At 40.3% G+C, this 26536-nt stretch overlaps 1 protein-coding gene across 2 annotated transcripts in view; it reads right to left on the minus strand.

Annotated features, from left to right (window-relative positions):
• The window catches only part of LOC137938628 (callose synthase 9), a 102504-nt gene that overhangs the window by 22282 nt on the left and 53686 nt on the right, over nucleotides 1-26536 (minus strand). For both annotated transcript variants that reach the window (XM_068783597.1, XM_068783596.1), the window contains exons 33-43: nucleotides 21190-21324; nucleotides 19358-19426; nucleotides 19099-19276; nucleotides 18898-19012; nucleotides 15819-15938; nucleotides 15550-15665; nucleotides 15384-15467; nucleotides 15176-15288; nucleotides 9657-9709; nucleotides 9404-9580; nucleotides 8592-8639 (exon numbers count right to left, since the gene is read on the minus strand). In XM_068783597.1, coding sequence (XP_068639698.1) covers nucleotides 8592-8639; nucleotides 9404-9580; nucleotides 9657-9709; nucleotides 15176-15288; nucleotides 15384-15467; nucleotides 15550-15665; nucleotides 15819-15938; nucleotides 18898-19012; nucleotides 19099-19276; nucleotides 19358-19426; nucleotides 21190-21324 — 1208 coding nt within the window. The remainder of the gene's footprint in view (nucleotides 1-8591; nucleotides 8640-9403; nucleotides 9581-9656; nucleotides 9710-15175; nucleotides 15289-15383; nucleotides 15468-15549; nucleotides 15666-15818; nucleotides 15939-18897; nucleotides 19013-19098; nucleotides 19277-19357; nucleotides 19427-21189; nucleotides 21325-26536) is intronic.

The following is a 26536-nucleotide window of genomic DNA, read 5'->3' on the forward strand; positions in this document are numbered from 1 at the left end:
AACCATCTCAAAGGTGCCAAAAAGGTCCTGATGTAGCCCCACTTGGAGCCCAATCTTCTGAAATATCGTCATCCAAACTTGCCATGAAAAGTCACAATATAAGAGAACATGTTGGACTGTCTCACACCACAAAGGGGACAAGTGCATCGGGGGCGGTGTAACCTCTTTTATGGAGGTTGTCAGAGGTGACGATTTGTTCCATGATGGTCGTCCACACGAAGAATTTGATTTTATTAGGCGCTGAGAGCTTCCATGCCAGGTTTGCCTTGTGTTCATGCATGTTGTTATCTTTTGTTCTAATGTGGGAGTAGGCGGATGCAACTGTGAATCGGCCATTAATGTTGGGCTTCCATATCAGTTTATCAATTGCATGCTCTCGAATAGTAGTGTTCTTGAGTCTGGAGAGGAGAGAGCAAAAAGCAGTAGTTTCCTCGTCATTTAATCCTCGGCGAAACGTAAGACTCCATGAGCGATCTCTCCAAGAATCAGCCACTGAGCAAGAGAGATCCCTCGCCACCCTAGAGAGCCCCGGGAAATCCTCGGAGAGGGGACGGGGGCCACACCATTCATCCAACCAAAAGAGAAGGGTCCTTCCATTTCCTGTGTGAAAGGAAGTTGTCTCTCTAAATATTGGGAGGAGCTTTTGAATTGATTTCCAAATTGGGGATAGGAGCCGAGTATCACCATCCTCCCTCCACTAGGCACCCAAAGGTTGAAGATAGAACCTGACCATATCACCCCATAGGTTGTTATGCTTGATGTTGAAGTTCCAAATCCATTTGACCAAAAGGGCATTGTCCATCTCCTTCATAGGCCGTATGCCTAAACCACCCCGATTTCGAGGCATGCAAATATCTTTCCAACTCACCAAATGGTATCTGAAAGTGTCCTTTGATCCTCTCCAGAGAAAACGTCGACGGATGGCATCAATCCTATTGCAAACTGAGGCCGGACAGTGCATGAATGATAATAAATAGTTTGGCAGTCCTGCCAAACAAGACTTGAGAAGAGTGAGCCACCCAACCGTAGATAAAAGTTTGCCCCTCCAAGTAGCTAGTCTCTTCTCAAATTTCTCAATAAGGGGGGACCAAAGCGTCACCGAAGGCCGAGAGTCAAAGAGTGGTAGTCCAAGATATGTAGCTGGCAAATTTCCCACTGAGCACCCCAAATATTCAGCCATTCCCTGAAGCACAGGAGAGTCAATATAATAGCCAAGGAGGGTGGTTTTCTTCCAGTTAATGCTCTGACCAGAAGCCAATACAAATAGTCCCAATATAGCACGCAGTTTTCGAATCTAATCCATAGTACCAACCACAAAGCAAATTATATCGTCTGCAAACTGAAGGATCGGCACATCAAAGGTTCCACAATCCGTCGTGGAGAGGATCCAACCCAGGTTTTTGGCCGAATAGATCAAAGATGATAGGTATTCCGCTACAACATTGAAGAGCAAAGGGGAAAGGGGGTCTCCCTGTCTGATTCCCTTGGATCCCTTAAAATAACCACAAGCCATTCCGTTGAGAAGAATGAAGTGGCTTGCAGAGGAAATGCAACTCTGAATCAAGAAGTACCATTTTTCCCCGAATCCCATCTTCTCCAGGAGTGTGTCCAGAGACTTCCAATTAACTCTGTCAAAGGCTTTCTCAAAATCAAGCTTCAAGATGAATCTGGGAAGCTTTAAAGCCTTAAAATGGTGGATGAGCTCGTGACATGCCATGGCCTAGTCTATTATATTTCTTCCCTTGATAAAAGCACTCTGTCCATGATGGATGACAATAGGGAGAACCGCCCTGAGGCGATTGGCAAGGAGGCGTGCAAGCACCTTGTAAGCACTGGTGGTGAGGCTGATCGGCCGAAAGTTAGATGGAATTTTTGCCCCTGCTTTTTTAGGGATGAGGGCAGTAAACAAAGCTCCAATGCTCCTATATCTGATGCCATGCTGATAGAACGAGTGGACCACGCAGGCAATGTCGTCTCTGATAAAGGGCTAGCATCGACGATAGGACTCCCCATTGAAACCATTCGAACCCGAAGCACGATCCAAAGGAAGACCCAATGCTGCTTTTTCAATTTCCTTACTAGAGAAAGGGAGCTCGATGAGACTAGTTGCGGCCGAAGGGATAGCCTAGAGATGAACCCTTTCGAAGAAGGGGCGAACTAGCTGGCCATCAAAGTATAGTTCTGCAAAAAAGTTCACCAGTGAGTCTGAAATAAGGGATCAATCCGAGGTACTCTCACCATTGACGTTGAGCGCAGTGATGCGGTTAGCTCTTCTCCGAGTAGAGGCTACTGCATGGAAGAATTTAGTATTGGCATCCCCCTCAATGAGCCATTTAAATCTCGCACGCTGCTTCCAGTGCACGAGCTCACTATGAGCGAAGGACTGCATTTGCCCTTGAAGGGTGTATCTCTGAGTTACTTTTGAGGAAGAGAGGCTTCTAGATTCCTCTTCAGAGTCAAGAGTGGAAATCTGAGAAAAGACTACGGCTCTCTCGGTCGAGGAAGAGGCCTTTCTCGTAGAGGCCCATGATCGCAACAACGGCTTTAGCATCTTGAGTCCGCCATCCAAGCATTGTTGAATCTAAAAGAAGGGGGGGGGGGGGGGGGGGGGGGGGGGGGGGGGGGGCAATGATCGGAGACAACCCTATGGGTGGGTAAATGTAAGAAGCTCCTTCCAGAAATTGCTACGATCCTTGTATAAGAGTGGGCCACATACACCCACCAGGCAGCAAAGGTTACCAAAATTTCATCAAGAAGTTTTAGTCTGATAGTATAGGTTCCCAGCTCCACAAGAACATCAAGTAGATTGGAATCTCAGAGAGGAAGTATACTACTGAATGACCCACCACATTGAATTGCTATCCAATCCATGGTAGTACAATTCCACATATCTCTAAAGGTCGAAATCAACTATTTCTTGAGCTTTGGTCTCTTGGAGGATGACAATTGAAGACTTACTTAAGAGGTTTTTGATTGTGGCTCACTTCGCTAAGAGCCAACTCCGTGCACATTCCAGAAATTAATGATCATTTCTTCCAGGATTTTGGCTTTGTGACTACCAAGTCTTCCTTGACCCGGGTGATTTTCCTTTGTACACCATTCTCATAATTTCTGCCAACTCCATTTATCGCCATGTTTCTCGCAAACTTATTAATTTTTTTTTTTTGAAATAACTTAATTAATATAATTCTTCCTCCAAAAGATAGCATCTTTCCTTTCCATGATCTCAAATTTTTTAATCTTTGGATCCCACAATTTTGGTCATTCTCCTTGTAAAAAGCAGAAGCCCAAGAAAAGACAAAAGCAATGTGGCTATATGACAGCCCAGCACTGTGACAATTTTAGAAATTTTTATACTGTCCATATTAATTTCATATACTGGATTTACTCCAATTTACTCATGGTCCTGAGATAATATTCAAAAATAGCAAGAAGTGCCTTGAAATTTAACACTTTATTTAATCTTCCATCACAACAAAAGACAATTTCATTTGTGAACTGTAGTAGAGAAGTAGAGAGAGGAGAAGATTGCGTGGAAGATGTAAACCATCATTTCTCATGTGCAACAATAAAAGAATTCTGTTCAGAGCCTCACCTACCAAGTTTTTTTTTTTAAATGATGCTGAATTTTATTAAGAGAGAGTTCAAACGAGCAGATTATAAGGGGGGAAACCTTCCCAAACAATGAGAGATTGCTGGGAGGTTCCGTATTTTGCCAATTTATCAGCCAAAGAATTGGTTGATCTAGGAACGAGGTTCCAATTACAATGAATGTATGATACAATGTCAGCAATACAATCAATGATTGGTCAGTGGCGCAAGGGGGGGAGTTATCTTTTGAACACCAGCTGATGACAGTCTTTGAGTCTCCTTCGATAAGCAGCTTGTTATAGAGATACTTTTTGAAGATTTGGAGGCTGAATAGAAGAGCACTCACTTCAACAGTATTTGAGTCAGCAACACCCACCGGCCCAGCATAGGATAGAATAGGGTCTCCACTACTGTCTCTGAAAACACCACCAACTCCAACTAGCCCAAAACAACCTAAAGTACTACCATCAAAATTGAGTTTGATGTAGTCGCAAGGGGGAGGATCTCAAGTGGCCATAACCGCCTACCATATGCGCGATCGAACCCCAGTTTTCCCGAAGGGAAACACCCAATAGAGAGGCAAACGCCTAACCGACCAAGTTAAGAAGCAATAAAGATAGAGGATGACCTTGGCAAATACCATGCGTCCCCTTGAAGTATCCTTTTGCTGCCCCATTGAGAAGAATGGAATAAGACTCCAAAGAAATACCACTATAGATCCAATGCCACCACCTTGCCTAAAACCCATGTGCATCATAATATATCTAAGAAAGGCCAACTAACTATACCAAAGGCCTTTTCTAAATCTAATTTTAGCACAATTTTGCATCACCCAAATTCAAAAAATGATGTGGAAGTACATGGGCTGAGAATACAAAATTGAGAATGTTTCTGCCTTTTATAAAAGCACTTTGATGACAGTTGACCATGCTGCCTATGACTTTGTTAAGCCTCTATGCCAAAGTTCACATGAGAATTTTAGATGGATTAGAAAGTAAACTGACTGGACAAAATTCCCCTGGTTGAACAACACCATCCTTTTTTAAGAATTACACATAAGACCATTGGCTTAAAATCTTCTAAGATATTAATGATATTTTGTTAATCTCTGCTCTAATAATATATTTGCGCCTTGTTGAAGTGTGCTGAAAACCAGTTTGTTGCTTGAGACTGAACATAGCATCTTCATGGTATAAATCGGAGACGAAGGCTATAAGCTCATCTTCAATTAACTTTGGATCTACAACCTGATGGCCATTAATTTCAATAACCTTGATAAAAATTTTCACTTTCGTGCTGAAGTTATTCACAAAAAATATCTCGTAGTACCATCCTCTTCTTGTAGCCAGAGATAATGCAACCTTTGCTTCCAATACACACATTCTTGGAGCATTAAATTTTCATATTCTAGTTTAAGATTGGAATGCAAATAAAATCGAGCAACAGACAGGGCAGTAATCACCTCTTGGGCATCGAGGTCCTCAATCTGTTGCAGTAGATTATATAACCTCACCTTATAATTGCCTGAGCGCTGTTTGCTTTAGAGATCTTAATTTGGTGACAAACTTCCAAGCAGGGTGCCATCAATAACAATCTCATTCTATCACCATTCAAGAAGTCCAGCAAAAGCCTTATCGTTTGAACCAGGCTAAGGAGTAGGCCCCCATTTTGACTTGAAAAGTAAGAGTCGCATGTGATCAGAAGTAGGTCGTGGCAGAGCTTTACAAAGAACATTGGGATATCTATCTAACCACATCCGTTGGCCAGGAAATGATCAAAATTTAATAAAATAGGGGGCAATTGTCAATTTCTCCAAGTAAACTGCAATCCCATTAATGGGATTTCTGTTAAACTACATTCATCTTTAAAATCAGCAAAACCTCTCATGGATGCAGTAAAAGATGTGGATCTTGGCACTTATTAATGACAATAATGAATCACATTAAAATCCCCTCCAACCAGCCATGGTCTAGCCTGTCAATAAACACACAATTTGAGCTCATCCCAGAAAGAGGAACTTTGTCAACCCCTTGTGTGCCCATATATGCCACAGAAAGACCTATATCAAGAACCTTTGAAAATATTTTATATGCATGGTAAGACAGAACCATTCAAAATATCAGAAACACCAATCAAATGGGCATCTGAAGCAATTAACATACCTCCAGCAGACCCGTTTGCACCTATATAATCCCAATCATAATCTTCCTAGCAGACATCACCATTACTCAAACAGTAGATCACTTTGCAAGACTTCCCAGCCCTCTGATTCCACACTAATTTTTTCATTGTAAAACCCTTGCAGCACTTTGAATTTCAGTAGCAGGCAAGTGAACCCCAAATTTGCCTCAAATATCATCAACAGTTATGGCCAATTCTGCTGCAAACAGTAAAAGTTTCTGCCATGCGAAGTCCTCACGGTCAGAAGCCTCTGCTTGTCAGTGGTGATCATCATCTACAATAGTAAAGCTACTCCTTCACCTGGTGTAGGTCCTAATAATGGGTGATCTTTGAGACTGATTGATTGTCCATGCAGTTTACATTGTTATCTATTGGTAATGAAGAGTCATTGCTAATCTCCTCATGTGATTGCCCTGTATCTTCATTGCAGATATTGCTTGTGAATTAGAGATTGGTTGAATACCCATAAGTTTCTGATGTATACCATAGTGAGGACGACAAGAAAGACTTGGCCAATGAGCATACTGTTGCTCAGGATTTTGAAATAAGTCATACCTGTAGATGGTTTCCTGTAAACCAGCATTCAGTTGATTAATAATGGGAGATGACAGATACATCCGTGGGTCCAAATGAATTGGATCCACAAGAATAGCATCGAAGGACCCTACTCATTTTCTATTTGATATAACAAGCAACTGGGGGAACTTGCCCTAGGCAACTCAGCTTGTGCACTAGTCCTTCTGTCCAGATTGGTAGTCCAGCGAACTTGGTTATCTTTATTATCTCCGACCACTCCATCAACCCTCTATAAGTAAGATTCGACATGAAGAGTACCATCCAAAATGTAAATGATTTCTTAAATGTTGCAGGGACAATTCTCATTTTGATATGATCATAGCATTGACCGTACAAAGCATCAGAATCAATATCAACAATATCGCCCACAATATCATTGAGAGCCCTTATGATCTTTTCATCCCATAACTCAATAGGTAATCCCTTCATAATATACAAAACTCCTTTTAACAGTCCACTCATTGGACCCACTCTTTCAAAGATTGCAATACCACACCCAAACATCGCCCCTATCTGCCAAGACTTTCTATTTTTCCTCACTAGAATGGAAACGAAATAAGCAGGTAAAGGACTCTACAAAACCAACCTTCAAATCATGATCAATCCCCGTGACGACTTAGCCCATTGTAACAAAGCAGTTGAGGACCAATTATTCCTCATAGTTTTCCCGATCCAACAATTGGACATCTCCTATATGCGCCTCTGCAAATCTCTTATCAACAACTAGAAGTTGCACACATTGTTATTGTTTGAACACATATTAGAAGAGATTGGCCTGGTTTGCAAGACGGCATTACAGTAAGTATAATCATTTGTAACCCGATGATGCGAGAAAGGGAAGGATGGGGGACCAGTAGTTATTAGATTGAGAGTCTTATACGCCAAAGTGCCTGATTGATTGTATTAAGATAGGATAATAGTTTTTCCCGGCCTAATCCATTCGAATCCTTCTTTGGAATCAGAACATGCGCTATGATAGTCCCAACTCGAATTCCCAATAACTTTCAAACTTGTATGCCTCGACACCAATGAACATGAAACAATAAATTGCATTGGCTGACCCCAATTTCTATTCACTTTGCAGTGACAATCCTTTTTTTTTATTTCTGTAATTATTTTTGAAAAATCAAATTGGTAACCTGATAAAACTGTCAAGTGAGAGGTCTACCATGACTTTCATTGCTTACGACTCTCCCCATTTGATGGGTTCAATGTGTGATTTGCAATCGCCACTGGAGTAAGCAATTTGCGCCAATCATAGAATCATTGATGTTCACTAGAACTACAGTGAACTACAAAGTGGCCAGTGATTCCATGTATAGCAACTCCCATCAAAACGCCAATCATCATGCCGAGGAGAGCCAGCAAGTGGTTGTCGCCATGTCACCCTCATCGCACTCTTGACTTTTTACCTTCTGACTTAATATATCGTAAGACCACCATGTTTCTCTTAGTTGGGAAAAGACCTAATTTCAGCAACTCAGTTTGGGTCCATGCTGTGCTCTATTTAATTTATACCCATTTTTGTTGTTCATATCTCTGGCCTATTTCCCATTTGAGTAGGCCTACACATGAAGGGAGTGTTAGTGGGGGACTAATATCAGAAAAAGTCATGTGCTTAGTAGTTCGAAATAATCCTCTTAAGACCCAACATTAACACCATTGCACAATTTTTGGCCTTCATATCCCCCAAAACATTATGAGAATACTCAATTTGGTGGCACCACTTGAGGCAACTGATCCCTAAAAACCAGGGGTGGGTCTAAACGGAAACCTGGCACAACCTAAACTAACCTGAAAACCCTAGAGAAAGTTTTCAACTCACCCTGTGGCACAAGGATATATTGAGAGGATACCCCACACTTGACATGACCTGTGAGGTGTAATTTTTTGAAAATATTTAGAAATATAAGTAAAATAACACATTTTTATAAATTAATAAATTTATGTAAAATATGAATGAGCCTAGGATGCAGGGTTGGAGTCAGGGAGTAGGCAAGGGTGGGATGGAGTTGGGGAGTAGGGAAACAAGGTCGGGATGGGGTTGGCTTTCAGGTTTTTGTGGTGATGGTTTACGGGTAACGTTTGTAGGGTGGGGACGGGTTTTCAAAAACCCAACCCATGCCCCCCTCCCCCCCTTTATCAAGAACTATTTGGGAATGCTTTGAGAGAATCTTACTCTTTTTGTTTTTGTGAATATGCTACATTAAGTACATAACCAGACAAAGATAAGCAAGACTCACCAAGTATGCTTTGCCATAAAGGAAAATGTAGATTGTCAGAACTGTGAGCTGCATCCACAAAAGGATTGAAGATTATTAAGAGAGCAAAAACAACAAGAAAATCTGGCGTTTCAACTGTTTCAACACAAATATGTAGTTATTCTGTTAATATCAATCAAAGATAATAACAATAATAATAATAATAATAATAATAATAATAATAATAACAACAATGATAATGATACTACTACTACTACTACTACTACTAATAATAATAATAATAATAATAACAATAATAACAATAATAATAATAATAACAACAACAACAACAACAACAATAATAATAATAATAATAACAACAACAACAACAACAACAACAACAATAATAATAATAATAATAATAATAATAACAACAACAACAACAACAACAACAACAACAACAACAACAACAACAACAACAACAACAAATAAGAACAATAACATTAAATTAATCATGACAAATTTTTTGACAACTACAGTAAATTAATGGAAGGCAATGACCCACACTCCTCTAAGCTAGGAATACTAAATCAACAGATAAATATTTTAAATAAGAGCTTCTGCTTCCTTTAACCTTTATTGCTTAGGTCATTTGGCATTTGAAACTTGACCTTTGTACTAAAAGAGTTAATGGGCAGACAGTTAACCATTTATTATCGTGACAACAGAAATATCCATAACAAGTATAACACATGAGTTATTATTTCCAATCACAATATCTTAGAATTTCCACACCATTATCTGTAGCAACCCCAAGACGAAAGGAAAAGATTAAACGTGTCAATAGGGCATACCATGGTGCAGACATAGTATCCAACAGTGGTAAAGTAGAATGACAGCATACGGAAAAAGTCAAAATGCTGCCCGAGTCTGTAAACATCCCGACTAAGAACTTGTTCACCATTGCCACCAGCCACTTTCCCCTCAAACAATGCAATTTGGTTTAACCCGACATCTCTTCCTTTGCCAACCTGTTAGTAAAAAAATAAGTACTAGCTAACAAAATTTTAAATAAAATATTTAATTTAATATTCCATCATGCACTACCTGAATGTATTCGTGATGAGTAACATTACCCTGCCGTAGTGTTGAATTAAACCCTGAAAGTGACAGGCTCACATTAAAGATGGTAAAAAATTTCAGTTGGTCCAAAACCAGTTAGAAACAGTCAAAACCCCTAAAAGATCAGTCATTGTCCACACAAGCCTACAGATTAGAAGTTGTAAGAAACCCACTCAAAACACTTGTTAGATCGACTTATTATGTTCTATTTTTCACAAAGGATTTATTATGCTCTTAAGAAATTATTTGAAAGCACATTTGTTCAATTCCTGTTGAGAATAGACCCACATGTATCAAAGAGTAGAATGATTATGTGCTTTTTAGTGTGGAAGAAACCTCCTAACTTGGCTAGTCATTGTAAGATGGACCTTGGCCCAACTTTAACATAGTACCAGAGTAGGTATCTTTACGTGAGACTCCACTCAGAACTGTCTACATGTAAGAGCCACAAAGAGGATCCACATGTCAAGGAGAGTGTTAAAATTGTCCCACATGCACCAAAGAGTAAAATGATCTTGTGTTTATTACTCTTGAAGATTGCAAGTTTGATGATCTTCATTACTCTTTATAAGCACAAGTTGATAAACTCACACTAATCTTGAACAAATCCATCCCAATCTCAACAATGATCAAGGAAAGGTCTTATCGGACATTTCAAAAAAAAAAAAAAAAAAAAAAAAGAGAGAGGTCTTTGTGGCTCTACAGGTGGATACTTTAGCTGTAGGCCCACATATGAATACCTGCTTTGATACCATATAAAGTTGGGTCCAAGGCCCATCCCAAAATGACTAGTCAACTTAAGAAACCTCTTTCTCAACTAATAAACTCAAGATCATTGTACTCACTAATCCATCTGGGACTATTCCTTAACATGTTCCATTGTCCTTCCCTTCTGAGCCTTCAGTCTTCTTCGATCTCACTAATTCTCCCTCATTCCTCCATCACTACCTCGCTCTCTCACCCTCTTGCTTTTCCGTTTGCCTTCCTTCACTCTCTTGCTCTCTCACTCCATCTTTTTTTAAAATAAAAAATAAAAAATAGTGATGAGTTATACTAAAACGCTCAAAAGAGCAAAATTACAAGGAAGGGGCGCCGTCCCAAACAATGAAAGATTGCTGAGAGGTTCCAAATTTAGCTAGCCTATCAGCCACATAATTGGCTGACCTAGGAATGTGATTCCAAGTACAAGAAATGGAAGATACAATAATTGTAATAGAAGAAGTAATTGGCCAATGCCTCCAAGGGGGAGTGGCTGAATTAGAGCACCAGCTTATGACCACTTCAGAGTCTCCCTCTATTAGCAGCTTCCCTTGAAGTCTGTCATTGAAAATCTTCAACCCAAGATGATAAGCATTCACCTCCGCAGTGGTAGAGTTTGCAATGCCCACAAGCCCAACATAGGAGAAAATAGTTTCTCCACTATGATTTCTAAACCCCGCACCAGCCGAACCTGAGCAACCAAGTGCACTTCCGTTGAAATTTAGTTTAATGCAATCTCTAGGGGGATGCTCCTACTCAGCCATGATTGGAGTCCTTTGGGGGCCCGCCATGTGGGCCAGAAAACACCAATTCCATTAAAGGGAGATACCATCCTGAGGAGCAAATTCCTTCCTAGTGTGGAACCAGCTGGCAATCATACCCACAGTGCAAGAGACCGTACTCTCCAGATTGCTGAACTTGGGAGTTGAATCTCCAATTATTTCTCTCAAGCCAAAGACACCAGGGGAAGGGAACAAGGCAAGCAGAGAGCGGAATCTTGCCAACTTTGGGGAGGCGAGTCCCAAGTACCATTTGAATAGTGCCAAATAGATCCTGATGGAGGCCTACCTGAATGCCGATTTTCAGGAACACAACCATCCAAACTCTCCACGAGAAACCACAACGCAAAAAGATACGTTGTACTGACTCCTCACAAATGCCACACAGGGGGCAGGTAGCATCCAGGGCAGTGAAACCTCTCCTGTGGAGATTGTCTGCCATGAGGATTTGCTCTTTGATGGCTGTCCAAATAAAGAATTTAACTTTTTTAGGTGCTAAAAGTCTCCAGACGAGGTTTGCTTTGTGCTCTGCCTGATTGAGGACAACTTCCCTGATGTGGGAATAGGTTTAAGCCACTGTGAATGTTCCACTGATACTAAGTTTCCAAATCAGCTTATTTGACACTCTCTCCCAGAGGATCATATCACCGAGACTAGAAAGAAGCGAGTAGAAAGCAACAGCTTCATCATCATTCAAGCTCCGACGAAAGAGAAGAATCCAAGAAAGATCCAAGATTTGGCTACCGAGCATGAAAGGTCCATAGCAATCATGTACGGTCCCAGGTATACCTCAGAGTGGGGGCAGGGACCGCTCCACTCATCGGTCCAGAATCAAAGAGTCCTCCCGTTTCCTGGGTAGGAGGTCGCTCTATGGGCCTTCTAGACAAAGCGAGAGACACCTCTTTTGGGATGACCTTCTGTTGGTTTGTAAGAGATGGCATGTACCACTTTTGCTTGCCAGTGACTTTAATGTGACCCGATTCTGCCACGAGAAGTCCCTGCCATCCAGGAGGATTACTACCTCCATGAGGCTCTTTGCAGACTTAATTGGAAGTGAGGAGCTTGAAGAAATTGCTTTATCTGGGAAGACATTCACTTGGTCCAATGGAAGGCAGCCCCATGTGCTTTCAAAGCTTGATCGGTTTCTTGCCAGCGAGGATTGGATGCGGCTATATGGTGATGTTATTGGCATAGTGCTTAACCGGATTGTCTCTGATCATTGGCCAATCATGGTGGACACTCACTTCGCCAGTTGGGGCCCCTCGTCATTCCGATTCAACAATGCTTGGATCAAGGATCCTCATTTGATTATTTGATTCAGTCCTTTTGGAGGAGGAATTTTGCTATTGGGCCTAGCGGATAGTCCCTCCTGGTAAACTCAAGCTTCTCAAGCCTCTTTTGCGCTCTTGGGCCCTCGAGTGTCAGTCCTCTCCTTCGCTGGAGAAAGCTTCTGCCCTTGCTCAGGTGGCTATCATTGACGAGGGCTAGAAGGCTTGAAGCCTAACCTCTGCTGAATCGGTTCAACGCTTTGCTCTCATGAGGAAGCTGCATAACAACGATCATTGTGATCTAGTACATTGGAAGCGGTAAGCTCGGTTCAAATGGCTTTTGGAGGGGGACACCAATACAAAAAAATTTCATGTTGTTGCCACTGCCAGAAGAAGAGCCAATCGTATCACATCGCTCTGTGTCAATGGTGAGATTACGTCAAACAGAGCCCTTATTTCTAGCAATTTGATGAGCTTTTTTGCATATCTTTACACTGAAGAGCAGACAATTAGCCCCTTTTTTCAGCGGATTAATCTTATGGCCAAACCTACTGCAGCCGCTAGTCTTATTGAGCTCCCCTTTTCTAGTAGAGAAATCGAGAAAGCTGCAATTGGGCTCACTCTGGATAGTGCTCTGGGCCCAAACGGATTCGATGGCAAAATCTACCGACACTGCTGGGCCCTCATCAGTGAGGACATAGCTCGCATGGTCCACTCGTTCTACCAAAGGGGCATTGCTTTCAAGAGTATTAGGGCTTCATTCATCGCCCTTATTCCCAAAAATGTCAGGACTGAGTTTCCTTCGAAATTCTGGCCTATCAGTCTCACCACCAGCACCTATAAAATCATTGTGCGTCTTCTTGCCAATCATCTCAGAGCAGTTCTTCCTATTTCTATTCACCAAGGGTAGAGTGCCTTTATCAAAGGGAGGAACATCCTGGATTCTGCCATGGCTTGTCATGAGCTTTTGAACCACTTCAAGACCATGAAGTTCTCCAGAGTTGTTATTGGTCTATTCAAGTTGGCTTCGGGTCAGAATATCAATTGGAGGAAATCCACTCTACTGGAATATTATATAGATGGAGTTGAGCTCAGAGGTATGGCTGATTTCCTAGGATGCTCTTTGGAGAGTACGCCTGCTACATATCTGGACCTCCCCCTCTGTGATTCTCGCCCCACGGTTGGGCTTTGGTCCCCCCTTATTGAGAAATTTGAGAAGCGTCTTGCAACTTGGTAGGGCAAGCTCCTATCCACAGCGGGTAGACTTACTCTGCTAAAGTCTTGCTTGGCTGGCCTGCCAAATTATCTCCTATCTTTTATCAAGTGTCCAGTCACTATGTGCTTAAAGATATGTTATTCACCACCGCTTCCTATGGAGAGGAGAAGACACATTCATATATCATTTGGTCAGTTGGAAGGAAATTTGTAAGCCTCAAAATAAAGGTGGGTTGGGCATTCAACTTACAAAGGATATGAATAATGCCCTCATGCTTAAGTGGATCTCGACCCTCAATGCCAACCATAGAAATTTGTGGAAAAATATGGTGTGCCACTATCTTCAGATTCCAGGGCACTGGTGGAGAGAGGGAGGCGCTCCTCGCCGTCTATCCTTGATTTAGAAATCCCATTTTTTTTTCTTTTTCTTTTCTAGAAACGGTGATAATTTTATTTCAAAGAGAAAGACATCAAGGGAGGCCTCTAAGTACATGAGACCAAGTACAAGAAATAGCGGAAACAATCTCACTCCATCTTCCTACTGAAATTAAAGAAAAGTTAAATTTAATCTTGTTAAAAGAAGCTAAAACCAAGTAAAACTAGTTTTGGTAGTTAGGTTACCTAGCTTAAAACCAAATAGTGTCCATGAATGTGATCTTCTTCGATAACCCAAATAATTTACAGCAGTTTTTTATTTTTTTAGTTTAGGAATTTTTTGGATATAAGTTCAAAAAGGTTAAATCATCCCTGAAGAAGCTACTTGACATGTTTGGCTTTTCAAGTTTTCTGGAATCTCTAACTTTTTGAAGTTCACAGATAAACTAAAACCAGATTACTGCAATTGGTTTTTCTTTTTGATGTAAAGATCCCTACGATTGGTCGATTCCCTCGATTAACCTGTTTTAAACCTTCCTTAAACTTAAAGAATGCATCCACCCTGATTTAACACTTTTCTTAAACTTAACGCATCTCTCTATCCAGCACCCCCAATTGTATTAAAAACCCATCGAATAGACCCCACATTAAATAAACACAGCACATTTAAAAACAGGCAGTTGCTCCAATGTGAACCTCTTTATGTTAGTCTCCGCATGAGATGATTAGTTCCACAATGAATTAATGGCCATATGCTCACTTAAAGACAAATGTTCTTCTCTAAGTAAGTCGTCTTTTCATGTCATGGTCATATTTGAATACCAGAGAAAGATCAGAGGAAAATGGAGGGCACATGAGTAGTTTTGTTGATTTAGGAGGATGCTGTTGTAAAAACTAACTTCCCAACCAATCAACTTTACCATAAGCATGATTCACATAATTCAGTGCACAGTGAGATGCTGAAGTGAACTTTTTCTAATCGGAAAAAACCAGAGGAAAATGCAGAAAAAATATTTTAATCGATATTTTATTTTTTTTTGAAGATAATATCTGAATCAACATCTGTGAAGGATGCATTTTCTTTAAAGTGTATATGGGACAATTTTACCTGCATAGATATCTTCACTTATGTTGATGATGCGCGATGCCTTGCTGATACCACCTCTTGTTATGTGGAAAATTCGGTCAAAGACATCTGGATGTCCATAATGCATACGGACCCTATAATTAAAGATTAAATTACACTTATTAGACTACAACCAAACATATAAAATACAAAGTGAAGAGCAACCATGCACCCAAAAAGATTTACTTACTTCAGAGGATTTGCCAGAACACGTTGGCCTAATGTCACAAAGCTTGTTTCTTGGTTAGACATGAATGAAGCTAACGAAGACACACTATACATGAACCCAGCACGCAATTTCAAATGAGAATCAAATAAAAATAACTCAAAGACTTTGAAAGAGAAAACCCACATACCTTCCAGTAAAGACATGTTCTCTAACACCTAATATTGTAGGTGGACGAAGCCCATGATCCCTATGAAATTCTTCGAGAAGATTTCGCATCTTTAAGGCTTCCTCAAAGTAATTGTCCTAGATGAAGCATCAATAGGCCTAATTCAGCTACACTCCAGATGATAAATTGGTTTTAATCTTCCCTAACAAAATAGTTCTAGAAGTAAAATTCAAGTGTTCTTAGCCTTTGATTAAATACAGAAAATATTAAGCACCAAATATATTGCTGACCTGATTCATATCAATGGTTTGAACAGCATTTCCACGAGTAAATATAATTGCATGGTTTTGGTTCTCGGGCTTTCCTTCGCCCAGTTTTGGGTTTCCAGGTAATTTTATTGAGTATATTTCCTTCACAAAACAGTAGAAGATTAGGAGATTACAGACCATAGTACAACCATAGAGATTATTACTGCAGTAGGTATCATGAAATATCAACTGGAGCAACAAAAAAGGACTGGAAGTTTCTCATGCAGACATCATTACTCATACAACACTATAAATGCATCATGAACAACAACAACAACAATAATAATGTGGATATTCTCTTGGTTTGGTTTTTACCTCAATCAACACTATTTTGCATTATTCTCAAAGAAAAAGGATATACTCCACCAAAACTCTAAGACCTTAAGGTGGTTGGACGTCATAATAGTTTTCTTCAAGTTTTGTATAAATTATTGCAATGTTACTCTACTTGCACTATTAACAGCATGAAGCACATTCTTACCACTATTAATATTGCTGCTTCTAAAATTTCTCAATTTCATAAAGTAAATCTACTTGCAGCTTTAATCTTCCAACTTTCTTTACGAGCACTTCAGATTTTCAAGATTTCTCCCTTCCTCTGACAATTTTTAAAATCCTCCAACTTTTTAGATGCACTATTTACATTTAAAAGTTGCTTCTCACACCACCCCCCCCCCCCCCCCCCCCCCCAAGCAGATCCACTATTCCATACTGTAACTTCCTCTTCATTGGCGCACATTAGAAATCACAAGTTGTCTTATAGATCACTTCATTAAGGGCTCACCTGTATCATCATTTTAGAACTGTGAACCAAGATTTGTCTTACTTGGAGAACTGCAGCTGTTGGTGCAGAGGATTGTCAATGAATAATTTTTAAAAAATTTTTTAGTCTAGGAAACAGGATCTAACAGATTTTTGGTAAAATTATTCTTCAGCATCTAAAAGGTAACCATCTCAGATTAATTTCATATTCCAGATTAAGTATAACTTTGAACAACCATATTTAATTCGTTACTTTTTTTGAGAAGGATGAAGAAAAAGGATTCATGAAGAAAGCTCAAAATTGAGCAAATAGTACACTTCATTTTTAAAGTTACTAAATGCGGCCTTGAGAGAGTGATTTAGGTGATTTTATTCGCGTAACGTGTGCCGATTGCGATGGCGCTTAACATGCGCTGTAAGTGATCATATCGTGCACCGAACATTTTGAAATTGCTAACGTGTACCAAAAACCAAAATGCGAGAGAGAGCTCCCTTGACATTCATTGTCCCCACAGCTGGCGACCGGACGACTCCCGATGGCCACCGCAAACATTTCCAACACCGGTAGAGGACGTGACGATGCTGCGACAAGAAGAAATGGAAGAAATGTCTCTCCACGGCAAGCAAGAAAAACCAAAAGACGGTCGGATCCGTCCAACCACCGCTCCGGCAAGCTCTCTGAGGCTCCGACGAAGGACAACGAAGCTTGTTGGATGACGGTCTCCCGACGAAAGAAGCGGAATAATCTTCTCCGCTTCAGCTACGGAAAATGTAAAGTTACCATCGAGAGGGTCGTTCGGAAATCTGGTCCGGTGATCCATATCTCCTTAGCCGAACGGATCAAAAACTCTCATTCATCTGCGTCCCAGTAGAAGCAATCTATAGCTTCAAACTTCAGTTCCAGAGAGCAACCACAGAAGTAAGGAGCGCACTCCCCGTGCTCACAGACAAAAAAATTATCGCCCTCCCGTTGTCACCTACCAACGCTGAGATAGAGGTCAATAGAGACAGCTTCTATAGGGAGGACCCAGTGCTACCACTCGAAACCCCCGCAACCCAGGGACGGGAGATTTCATCATTCCAGAACCGAGTGAACGAGCTCAAGTGATTGTGGCAGCTCTCCAGTCAGAACAACATAAATACGACCCAAAAACCTAGGCTCAGATAGTGGAACTTGCCAAGGTGATGGGCACCATCTTCACGGTGCCTCTCCCGGGAGATAACCACCCATCTGAGAAGTCAAAGAAGATGAATAATGATCAATGATAATTCTCTCTTGGAATGTTCGTGGAATTGGGTCCTTGCGTCGTCACGCCTCCATTTGGGACCTCCTTGCCTCTACCAAGGCAAATGTTGTTGTTCTCCAAGAAACCAAGGCGGCTTCTCTTCCCCTTGGATACATCTCTGAGTTGTGGCACCTAAAGGAGCCCGGCTGGGCTTTAATGGATGCAGTGGGATCAGCTATCGGTATCCTACTGATGTGGGACACCAGTACTACTGAGGTGCTTGATCGTTGTTGTGCCTCTTACTCTCTTGACATCAAGCTGCGAGACAAAGGTTTGGGGAATATTTGGTGCCTAGTTGGTGTCTACGGCCCTACCAGACACCATAAGTGCCACCTATTTTGGGAGGATCTATTGAGGACTTGTCAGATGTGGCATATTCCTTTGATGCTTGTGGGCGACTTCAATGTTACTCGCTTTTGCCATGAGAAATCCCCGCCGTCCCGGAGAATCACAACCTCCATGAGGCAATTTGCTGACTTTATTGGCAGTTGGCACCTGGATGAGATTACCCTATCCGGGAAGACCTTTAGTTGGTCAAATGTCAGGCAGCACACTGTCCTCTCAAAGCTAGACCGATTCTTAGCTAGCAATGATTGGCTTCAGCTCTACAGCAATATCTCATTGTTTGGAAAGGCTTTCTTCCTTTGTAAATTGTTCTTTTGAGCTTGTCTTAATAAAAATTAACATCATTTAAAAAAAAAGTTACTAAATGCATTTCTGCAAATTCTGAGTTCACAGCAGTGCATAGAACAAATGCTGCTTTTTTTGCATCAGTTATTCTTGATTTTAGGTGTGAATTTAGCTAAGGATCAACTATGGACATGAAAGTATATGCAAAGAGCAATTTGTAGCATATATCCAGCAGCTTACAGAATTGAACATCTTTTTAAAAAACTTAGTGAATTTATAAGCGAATTCAGCTGAAATGACAAAGAATTCTCACATGGTCCTCAAAAGAAAAAGATTGAAAAAATACAACGGTGAAGAACATGAGACTAAGACCAAGTACCAACCTGATCTTTTCCATGGATGTCAGCTTTCACAAGTTTGGAATAGTACTCAGTTTGGACTTCCCCATCCTTTAGGGTTTCAACAACATCAATGTAGGCAACTCTAAGAGCTTCATTCCTAATAAAAACTTTGAAAGATCAGATTCATGCAAGCAATAACCAAAAAGTTTGATAAGAGTAAGTATTACAAGTTAACACACAGACCTCTGCATTAACAATGCAATATCAGCAGCTTCCGGCTTTTGTTCTTCTTTTTGTTTCCCATATATCTGACAAGTAACAACATAACTAAATTTAAGATCCGCTTGGGCTCGAGCTTCAGGAGACAACTCAAAGCCTTGCGTCTCAGTTGCAACACTGTCTGAACTTATGGGTTCCCTATCTGTCACAACAATCACAGTATTATTAACTTGTAAAGAAACAGCAACAATTAATTATAACACAATCTAAATAATAACGGAACCTCCAGCAACGATCTTTTCCAAGTAGCTCTGAAGCATAAGGGCCTTCCTATAGTACATCATGCCACGTACTGCATTAGTTCAAGAAAGTAAACAGTTACATAGAAGAAGTTAATCTGCATTTTCTAGTTACCTAAGCTAACTTCATAATAATCTTAACTATCACAATAGTGCCATATAAAAACAAAGCCATCTTATGACTTCATGATAACCTTAAGTATCTTTTTACTATTTTATTTTACTTTTTTCCTCTTGCCAAAAAACCATGAGTCATTCACGACAAAAGATGACCTCATTTGATGATTGACAATCTCCTAAAGTAAGCTCTTCCAATAGTGTAATAACAAACAACTAATAGTACAATAGAAATCCACAGGGCAAGACAAAGAATGATAGAATGTACATGAAAATTAGTTATAAAAATAACTCCAACATGAAAATCATAGGTCAACTATTTCGTACAAGCATTATACTCACAATAACGTTTTTTTCCCTTTTTAAACAAGATTACAAAAGAACATTTAGTAAATTAGGAAAGCTTCAAGAAGCGCCCAAAGGTGAAAGATTCACCAATAAAAATGAAAATTACAAGGATCTAAAAATGCTACAAAATAGAAGTGCATCAAAGAATGAAATGGTGCGAGTTCAGGAATCCAAGAGGTGGTTGGCAAACCGTGGGATATGGATTCAGGAAATGATTAACGGCCTGTCCAAATTCTTGACCCTATACAAAATCTGGAGCTTCAAGAAGGAAAACTTTATTGTCCCCCAGAAACCCAACACGAAAAGGTTTGATGAAGTGACCTAAGTAGGTTAGAAGACCATAGAGAAGATCACACAACTCAGCCTCCACTAATTCACAATGCCCAAAAATGGCAAAAGAATAGTATTCATAAATATTTTGTTTTTTGCTACTTGCTAGCAATGACAAAAACATTTTCTTATTCTATTGTATTAGCTATATATACCATCAAGTCAAAGGGAGGCTTAAGAAAGATCAACCTGATTTTAATAACGAGTACCACAAACATACAGCAAAAAAAGAGGGGTACGGTGGGAGAGGTACACATAAAACATGTCCAAATTTTCTCCTACACCTGATAATATTTTGTGAGAAAATCAGCTCAAGGGTATTTTGGTCATTTTACATGATCAGAAATTTTATATTATGGGACTATGTTGTTTAGCATGTTTGATTTAGTCAGTGTACAAATTTTTATATTTACAGGAAGAGTAGAATGGGAGTTACAAGGGAATAAATGTTTTCTATGACAGGGCAGTTTTGTCATTTATGTAACTTATGACAAAATCTAATAAATAGCATTTAGGGTAGTGCACACGACCTCCAACGCAGCTCATTCAGAGCTTGTGCCTCATTTCTCTCTTCTTTCTCTCCCTCTCTCTCTCTCCTTCTCCTCTTTCCCTCTAGATTTTTAATACTTTTCACATATTTGTTGACAAATGTCAGCGGCTTGTTTTCAGCAAAGTCAAGGCTTTGGACATGATGCATGGTATATAAATTGGATAATTACCATCAGGACAATAAGTTACATCTTATCAACTTGTTCAATAACCAATTAGGAAAAGCTCTAGGGGATTAAATCTAGCCCAAAAAATTGCACATCTAGAACCAAAAAAAGATTCAAACAAAATAAAAACATGAAATCTGAACTTAGCACTAGATTTTGAGGGAACACAAACAATTTATTATTTAAATAAAAAAAAGAGCCCTCCGAGGTATATCTTCAGTGAACATATCCCAGAAAATGCACAAATAATTTCGAATAAAACACTACTTAGATGCAAAAGAAATTTAGGATACATGATATATTACCAGTTCTTGCCAATGTTTGTCCACGGTATGAAGCCCAAAATCGAAGTTCCAAAATATCATTTTGGCTCTCAAACAGTTCAGAGTCCAGAGAGTTTTCATCTCTACCAATTCGAGCAAGAAAATTCTGCCACTCATCTGCAGAAACCAACTAAATATCAGTGTCAGTAAGGATGATAGTATTTGACCACATTTGATGATAGCTAAAAGACATAAGCATGTGCATGACATGAAAGGTGAAACGAATCCTTCTTGGTTTTAATTTTTTTAAAATTTTAAACTTTTTTTTTTAAATGATGCTGATTTTTATTAAGACAAAAGCTCAAAAGAACAATTTACAAAGGAGAGAAGTTTTCCCAAACAATGAGAGATTGCTGGGAAGTTTCGAATTTTGCCAATTTATCAGCCAAAGAGTTGGCTGATCTAGGAATGAGATTGCAATTACAATCAATAAAAAGTTTTTTAAAATTTTTAAACTTATATACATGAAGGATGCAAGAAAGCACCCAAACAAAGGGCAAGCATCATAGAAAGTGCAAAAGGTACAGAAGATCCTTGAAATGTTTATAAAGTGCATCTAGGCAATTGCTTCAGAATAATGAAATGATTCTCTCCCAAGAAAAAGAAATTCCACCAAATGCGTTGTTGTAGGTAATCTATCTTGTCGTAAATCCTCTTTTACATTCTTATGTCATGTTTCTTTCTTCAGTCTACTAAGTGTTATTTCTTCAATATGATTTTTTCCATTCAAATGAAAAATGAAATTGTATTTTTGATTGAGAATATTCTAGGACAGTTTGGCTTAGAAGCGTGAACGTTTTTTATTGCAGAAGAAGAATAGACACAAGAATTTTAAAACTATCGAATTAGGGAGAATCTGAACAAGTACAAGAACAATGGACCACTCGCAACAAAATGTTGTACGTGAACCTCATTTCTTTCAAGGGTTTCTCCACAAGAGTTTTCAAATCTTGGGTAATCAAACCATTCATGCAAAAATTAGACCAGCAGTTCTTTCTCCAAAATATCTCTCTTATAGCAAAGCGGATCTTATTTCCCTCTTACCCAATTTATGGTTTGTTGAGACTGTTTTGACAATGAACACTGTTAAATTGGGTCCAAGGCCCATCCCAAAATGACTAACCTACTTAGGAAACCTCTTTTCCAGCTAATAAACTCAAGATCTGTGTACTCACTAATCTATGTGGGACTATTCCTTAACACTCCCCCTCACATGTAGGTTCTCTTTTGTGGCTCTACAAGTGGATAATTTTGGTATAGGCCCTCTTTTGTGGCTCTACAAGTGGATAATTTAGGTGTAGGCCCTTTTTTGTAGTTCTACAAGTGGATAGTTTAGGTGTAGGCCCACATTGAGTACCTACTCTGATACCATGTTAAGTAGGGTCCAAGTGGTATCTAATCTATATTTAAGGATATATTCGCATTGGAAGAATCAAAAATCATTCTGGTTTCCTGTTGCATTGAAAAATCCGAATTTAAGCTGAATTTTTTGCTTAACTTTTTGAGTTGCTGTTATTTATCAACAATATTAGGAAAATATCACTTACCCCTTTTTTGTCAGTTACCTTTCTCCTGCCATCCTTTTCTAACTCTCACATACCCCTTTGGGCCAACCTCTTGTGTGTTGCTTCGGTTGGTTTACCTTTTTATATATATATATATGGATGTTTTTAAATCTATTGAGACTTTTATCGGGACCCTTGGGTTTTTTTCAATGTCTTGTGAATGGCAGGCATTACCCACTTTAGTGATTATTGTTACTATTTTTGCTCGAAATCCCTTGAGGTTGGTTTCGACTTTTGTTTTATCACCCATTTTTACCTTTTGAGAGTCTGTGTCCAGTTTCGTACTTATCCTTGGGACACCGTGATGGAGGAGATTATTACTACATCTATGTTATTTGTTTCAAGCTGAGATTACTACCATTACGTCCTACATTAAAGGGGAGAAGTAGAAGAAGAAGTACAAAAAAAGGTATTTTATTTGTGGTAATTTTAATGTTTTTTTTTATGAATAGTGAGTATATTGATAAGGAGATGAGAAAAATACAAACCAAGGTCCAGGGTCCTGACTCCACAACAAAGTGTTGGAGAGAAATGCCCGCCTTGACCTGGGAGTCTGCCAAGTGATTAGCAGAGCGTGGAATGTTATTCCATTTAGAGCTTAAAGGGGAAAATAAATTACATATTTCAGTGAACATATCCCAATGACGCCATGGGGGATTGACGGGGGTTGTACACCAATTGATGACCACTTTTAAGCCGCCTTCAATACAAAGGGACATAGGTGGCTAGAGAAGACTTTGAGCCCGTGCAACAGTCCTGAGAGTTCTGCTGTGGTAGAGTCTGAGTTGCAAGGGGGCTTGCATAAGAGAAGAGGAGGTCACCATTTTCAACGTAGATAACACCACCGAACCCTGCTGGACGCGGGCAACCGAGAGCACTTCCATCAAAATTGAGCTTTAAGTGCCCGGGAGGAGGGAGGGCCCATGTAGCCATGGTTGGGGGGCGAGAGGGGAGAGATAGCCCAGCGATTGCCTACCAGTTCCCCCTAAAGTTTGTATCACTGAAGTTTTTGAATTTTTTTTTATTTAGGAGCCAGACAGTAACTTGGTTAGTAATTTGCTCAATCAGAACATCAATAGGAGAGGTTTTGAATTTGAATTTTCTCCTATTACGTTCTTTCCAGATAGCCCAAATTATATGACCAATACAGCATGATATAATCATTGTACCTGTCTTTGGGAATTTGGAGCTGATGAGTGAGAGGACAGTGTCTGCTAAGTTTCCCAAGGCACAGTATTGGAAGCCAATTTTGTTTAGAAGAAATGTCCAGACCAAGTGGGCAAACTAACATGATAGGAGAATATGGGTTGCTGTTTCTGGAGCATTTTTACAAAAAATGCAGAGAGGGTCCAGGACAAGGGTGCCCCGACGGATTAAAGAATCAGAAGTTAAGATTTTGTTCCTGCATGCAGACCAGATGAAGAATTTGGCACGTGGAGTGAAAGGGAGGTCCTAGGCATAGGCTGCAGGGTGCTTTGGGTGAGCTGTGGAGAAGTTGCTTAGGAATTTGTAGGCAAAGGATGTGGAGAAGGATCCTTTTGGATAGGGAGTCCAGATTAAAGTATCACCTGAGTTATTTAGCTTTTTGACTGGGAGGTTGTGAAGGAGCTCAGAGGCAAGGAGAGCTTCAGGATCGGTGAAGCGCCTTCTAAGGTTTAAATTCCAGGTCCCATTTTCTGACTAGATCTCAGAGATAAAGACCTCCGAGTTACCCGAGAGGCCAGAGATTTCTGGGAAGCTATTTTTGAGTGGGGATTGGCCAACCCACCAATCATTCCAAAATTTTGTTGAGACTCCATTTCCAATGTAACATTTGGTGCCATTTTGAATGTGGGGAGGAGCCTAACGATTTTTTACAGCCCACTTGGGTTCCGAATTAAACCATAGACTGCATGCCATAGAGATATCAAAACATTGCAGCTTTGTTTCTGTAAGTATTACTATATCAGGTTTACATTCAAAAAGAGCTGCTCTAATAGAGTCTCGCTTAGAGGGCGAGTTGATTCCTCGAACGTTCCAGGATAGGACAATCATGGCCAAGAGATTCTATGAATATCCATCTTTGAGTAGCAAAAGAGGCCATTATAGTATTGGGAGAAGTCCCAACACAGCTCCAACATCTTCTCAAGCCGATGCGGGGAGATGTTGCCTGTCGTGTATTCAATAATTCATTTTTGCATATTTTCACATCATTCTTTTCGGGTGAGATGGAGATAGTCCTTGAGATATTCAGAGCGTGGGGGGCCTGGGGTGGAGGGCGGATCCTGATTTGGTTTGCTGGGTTCTGGGGCGGAGCCTTGGGTTTTGTTGCGGAAATTTTTTCTGGAGTAAGTTTTGGTGATAATTGTGGGTGGCTCTGATCAACTCAACTGAATTGTAATCATTTATAACTATGACAGTTGCTGCCAACGATAATCTCTTCCTACCCACTCTCAGGGCTTGCTCAAGGAGGACCAAAGAGAAGTGATTCTCATGAGAAATGAATTTCAGGGGGGACAAGCTGGTTTTTTTTGGTGATTGATGTTGGGGTTTTTTTCTGTGGCTTGTGTCTAGGAGAGGTTGTTTATCGAGGATTTGAATTGCCTACATCCCAAGCCTGAGCCTGGGCTTTGCTGAATGAAAACTGTTAAAGAATAATCCCACATAGATTAGTGAGTACAAAGATCTTGAGCTTATTAGTTGGTAAAGAGGTTTCCTAAGTTGGCTAGTCATTTTGGGATGGGCCTTGGACCCAACTTAACATGGTATTAGAGCAGGTACTCATATGTGGGCCTACACCTAAACTATCAACTTGTAGAGCCACAAAAGAGGGCCTACGCCTAAACAATCTACTTGTAGAGCCACAAAAGTGGGCATACACCTAAACTATCCCCTTGTAGAGCACAAAAGAAGCCCTACACCTAAACTGTCTGCTCCTAAATTATCCACTTGTAGAGCCACAAAAAGAGGGTCTACACGTGAGGGGGAGTGTTAAGGAATAGTCCCACATGGATTGGTGAGTACATAGATCTTGAGTTTATTAGTTGGGAAAGAGGCTTCCTAAGGTGTCTAGTCATTTTGGGATGGGCCTTAGATCCAACTTAACATGGTATCAGAGCAGGTACTCATATGTGGGCCTGCACCTAAACTATCTACTTGTAGAGCCACAAAAGAGGGCCTACACCTAAACTATCTACTTGTAGAGCCACAAAAGAGGGCCTACACCAAAACTACCTACTCCTTAATAGCCACTTGTAGAGCCACAAAAGAGGGTCTTGAGTGAGGGGGAGTGTTAAGGAATAATCTCACATAGATTAGTGAGTACAAAGATCTTGAGTTTATTAGTTGGTAAAGAGGTTTCCTAAGTTGGCTAGTCATTTTGGGATATGCCTTGGACCCAACTTAACAAAAATCATCCCCGTGATTTTATTAGCTTGTCTCTGAGTGATCGAGCACCCTAGCTTTCCTCCATGAAATTGAGTGTGCATCTAGTGATCTGCCGAAGCTTCGCCCAGTCTTCCCCTCCCATACTTTCCCCAGAATGAAGCTGAAGGTTTCCACAGCTTGGATGGGGATGGAGATGAAGGATCGCTTCGCTCCTACTCGGGAGATGACTCGCAGAACGGAAACATTTCGGTCTATCGCCTTCCCAAGGGAGATAGATCCGATGTTGTTTCTGAAGTGAAATTCTTCTGGATTTTCCACCCTGATCCATCGTCTTGATGTGCGACTCACTACGGTTTGCCATTCTTTTTCTTCGACTGACTCCTTCGGTCTGGATGTCT

Source organism: Aristolochia californica, unplaced genomic scaffold, assembly GCF_029961685.1.
Source record: "Aristolochia californica isolate CCGP_79_NKW_82.1479 unplaced genomic scaffold, dmAriCali1.0.hap1 SCAF_8, whole genome shotgun sequence".
NCBI lineage: Eukaryota > Viridiplantae > Streptophyta > Magnoliopsida > Piperales > Aristolochiaceae > Aristolochia > Aristolochia californica.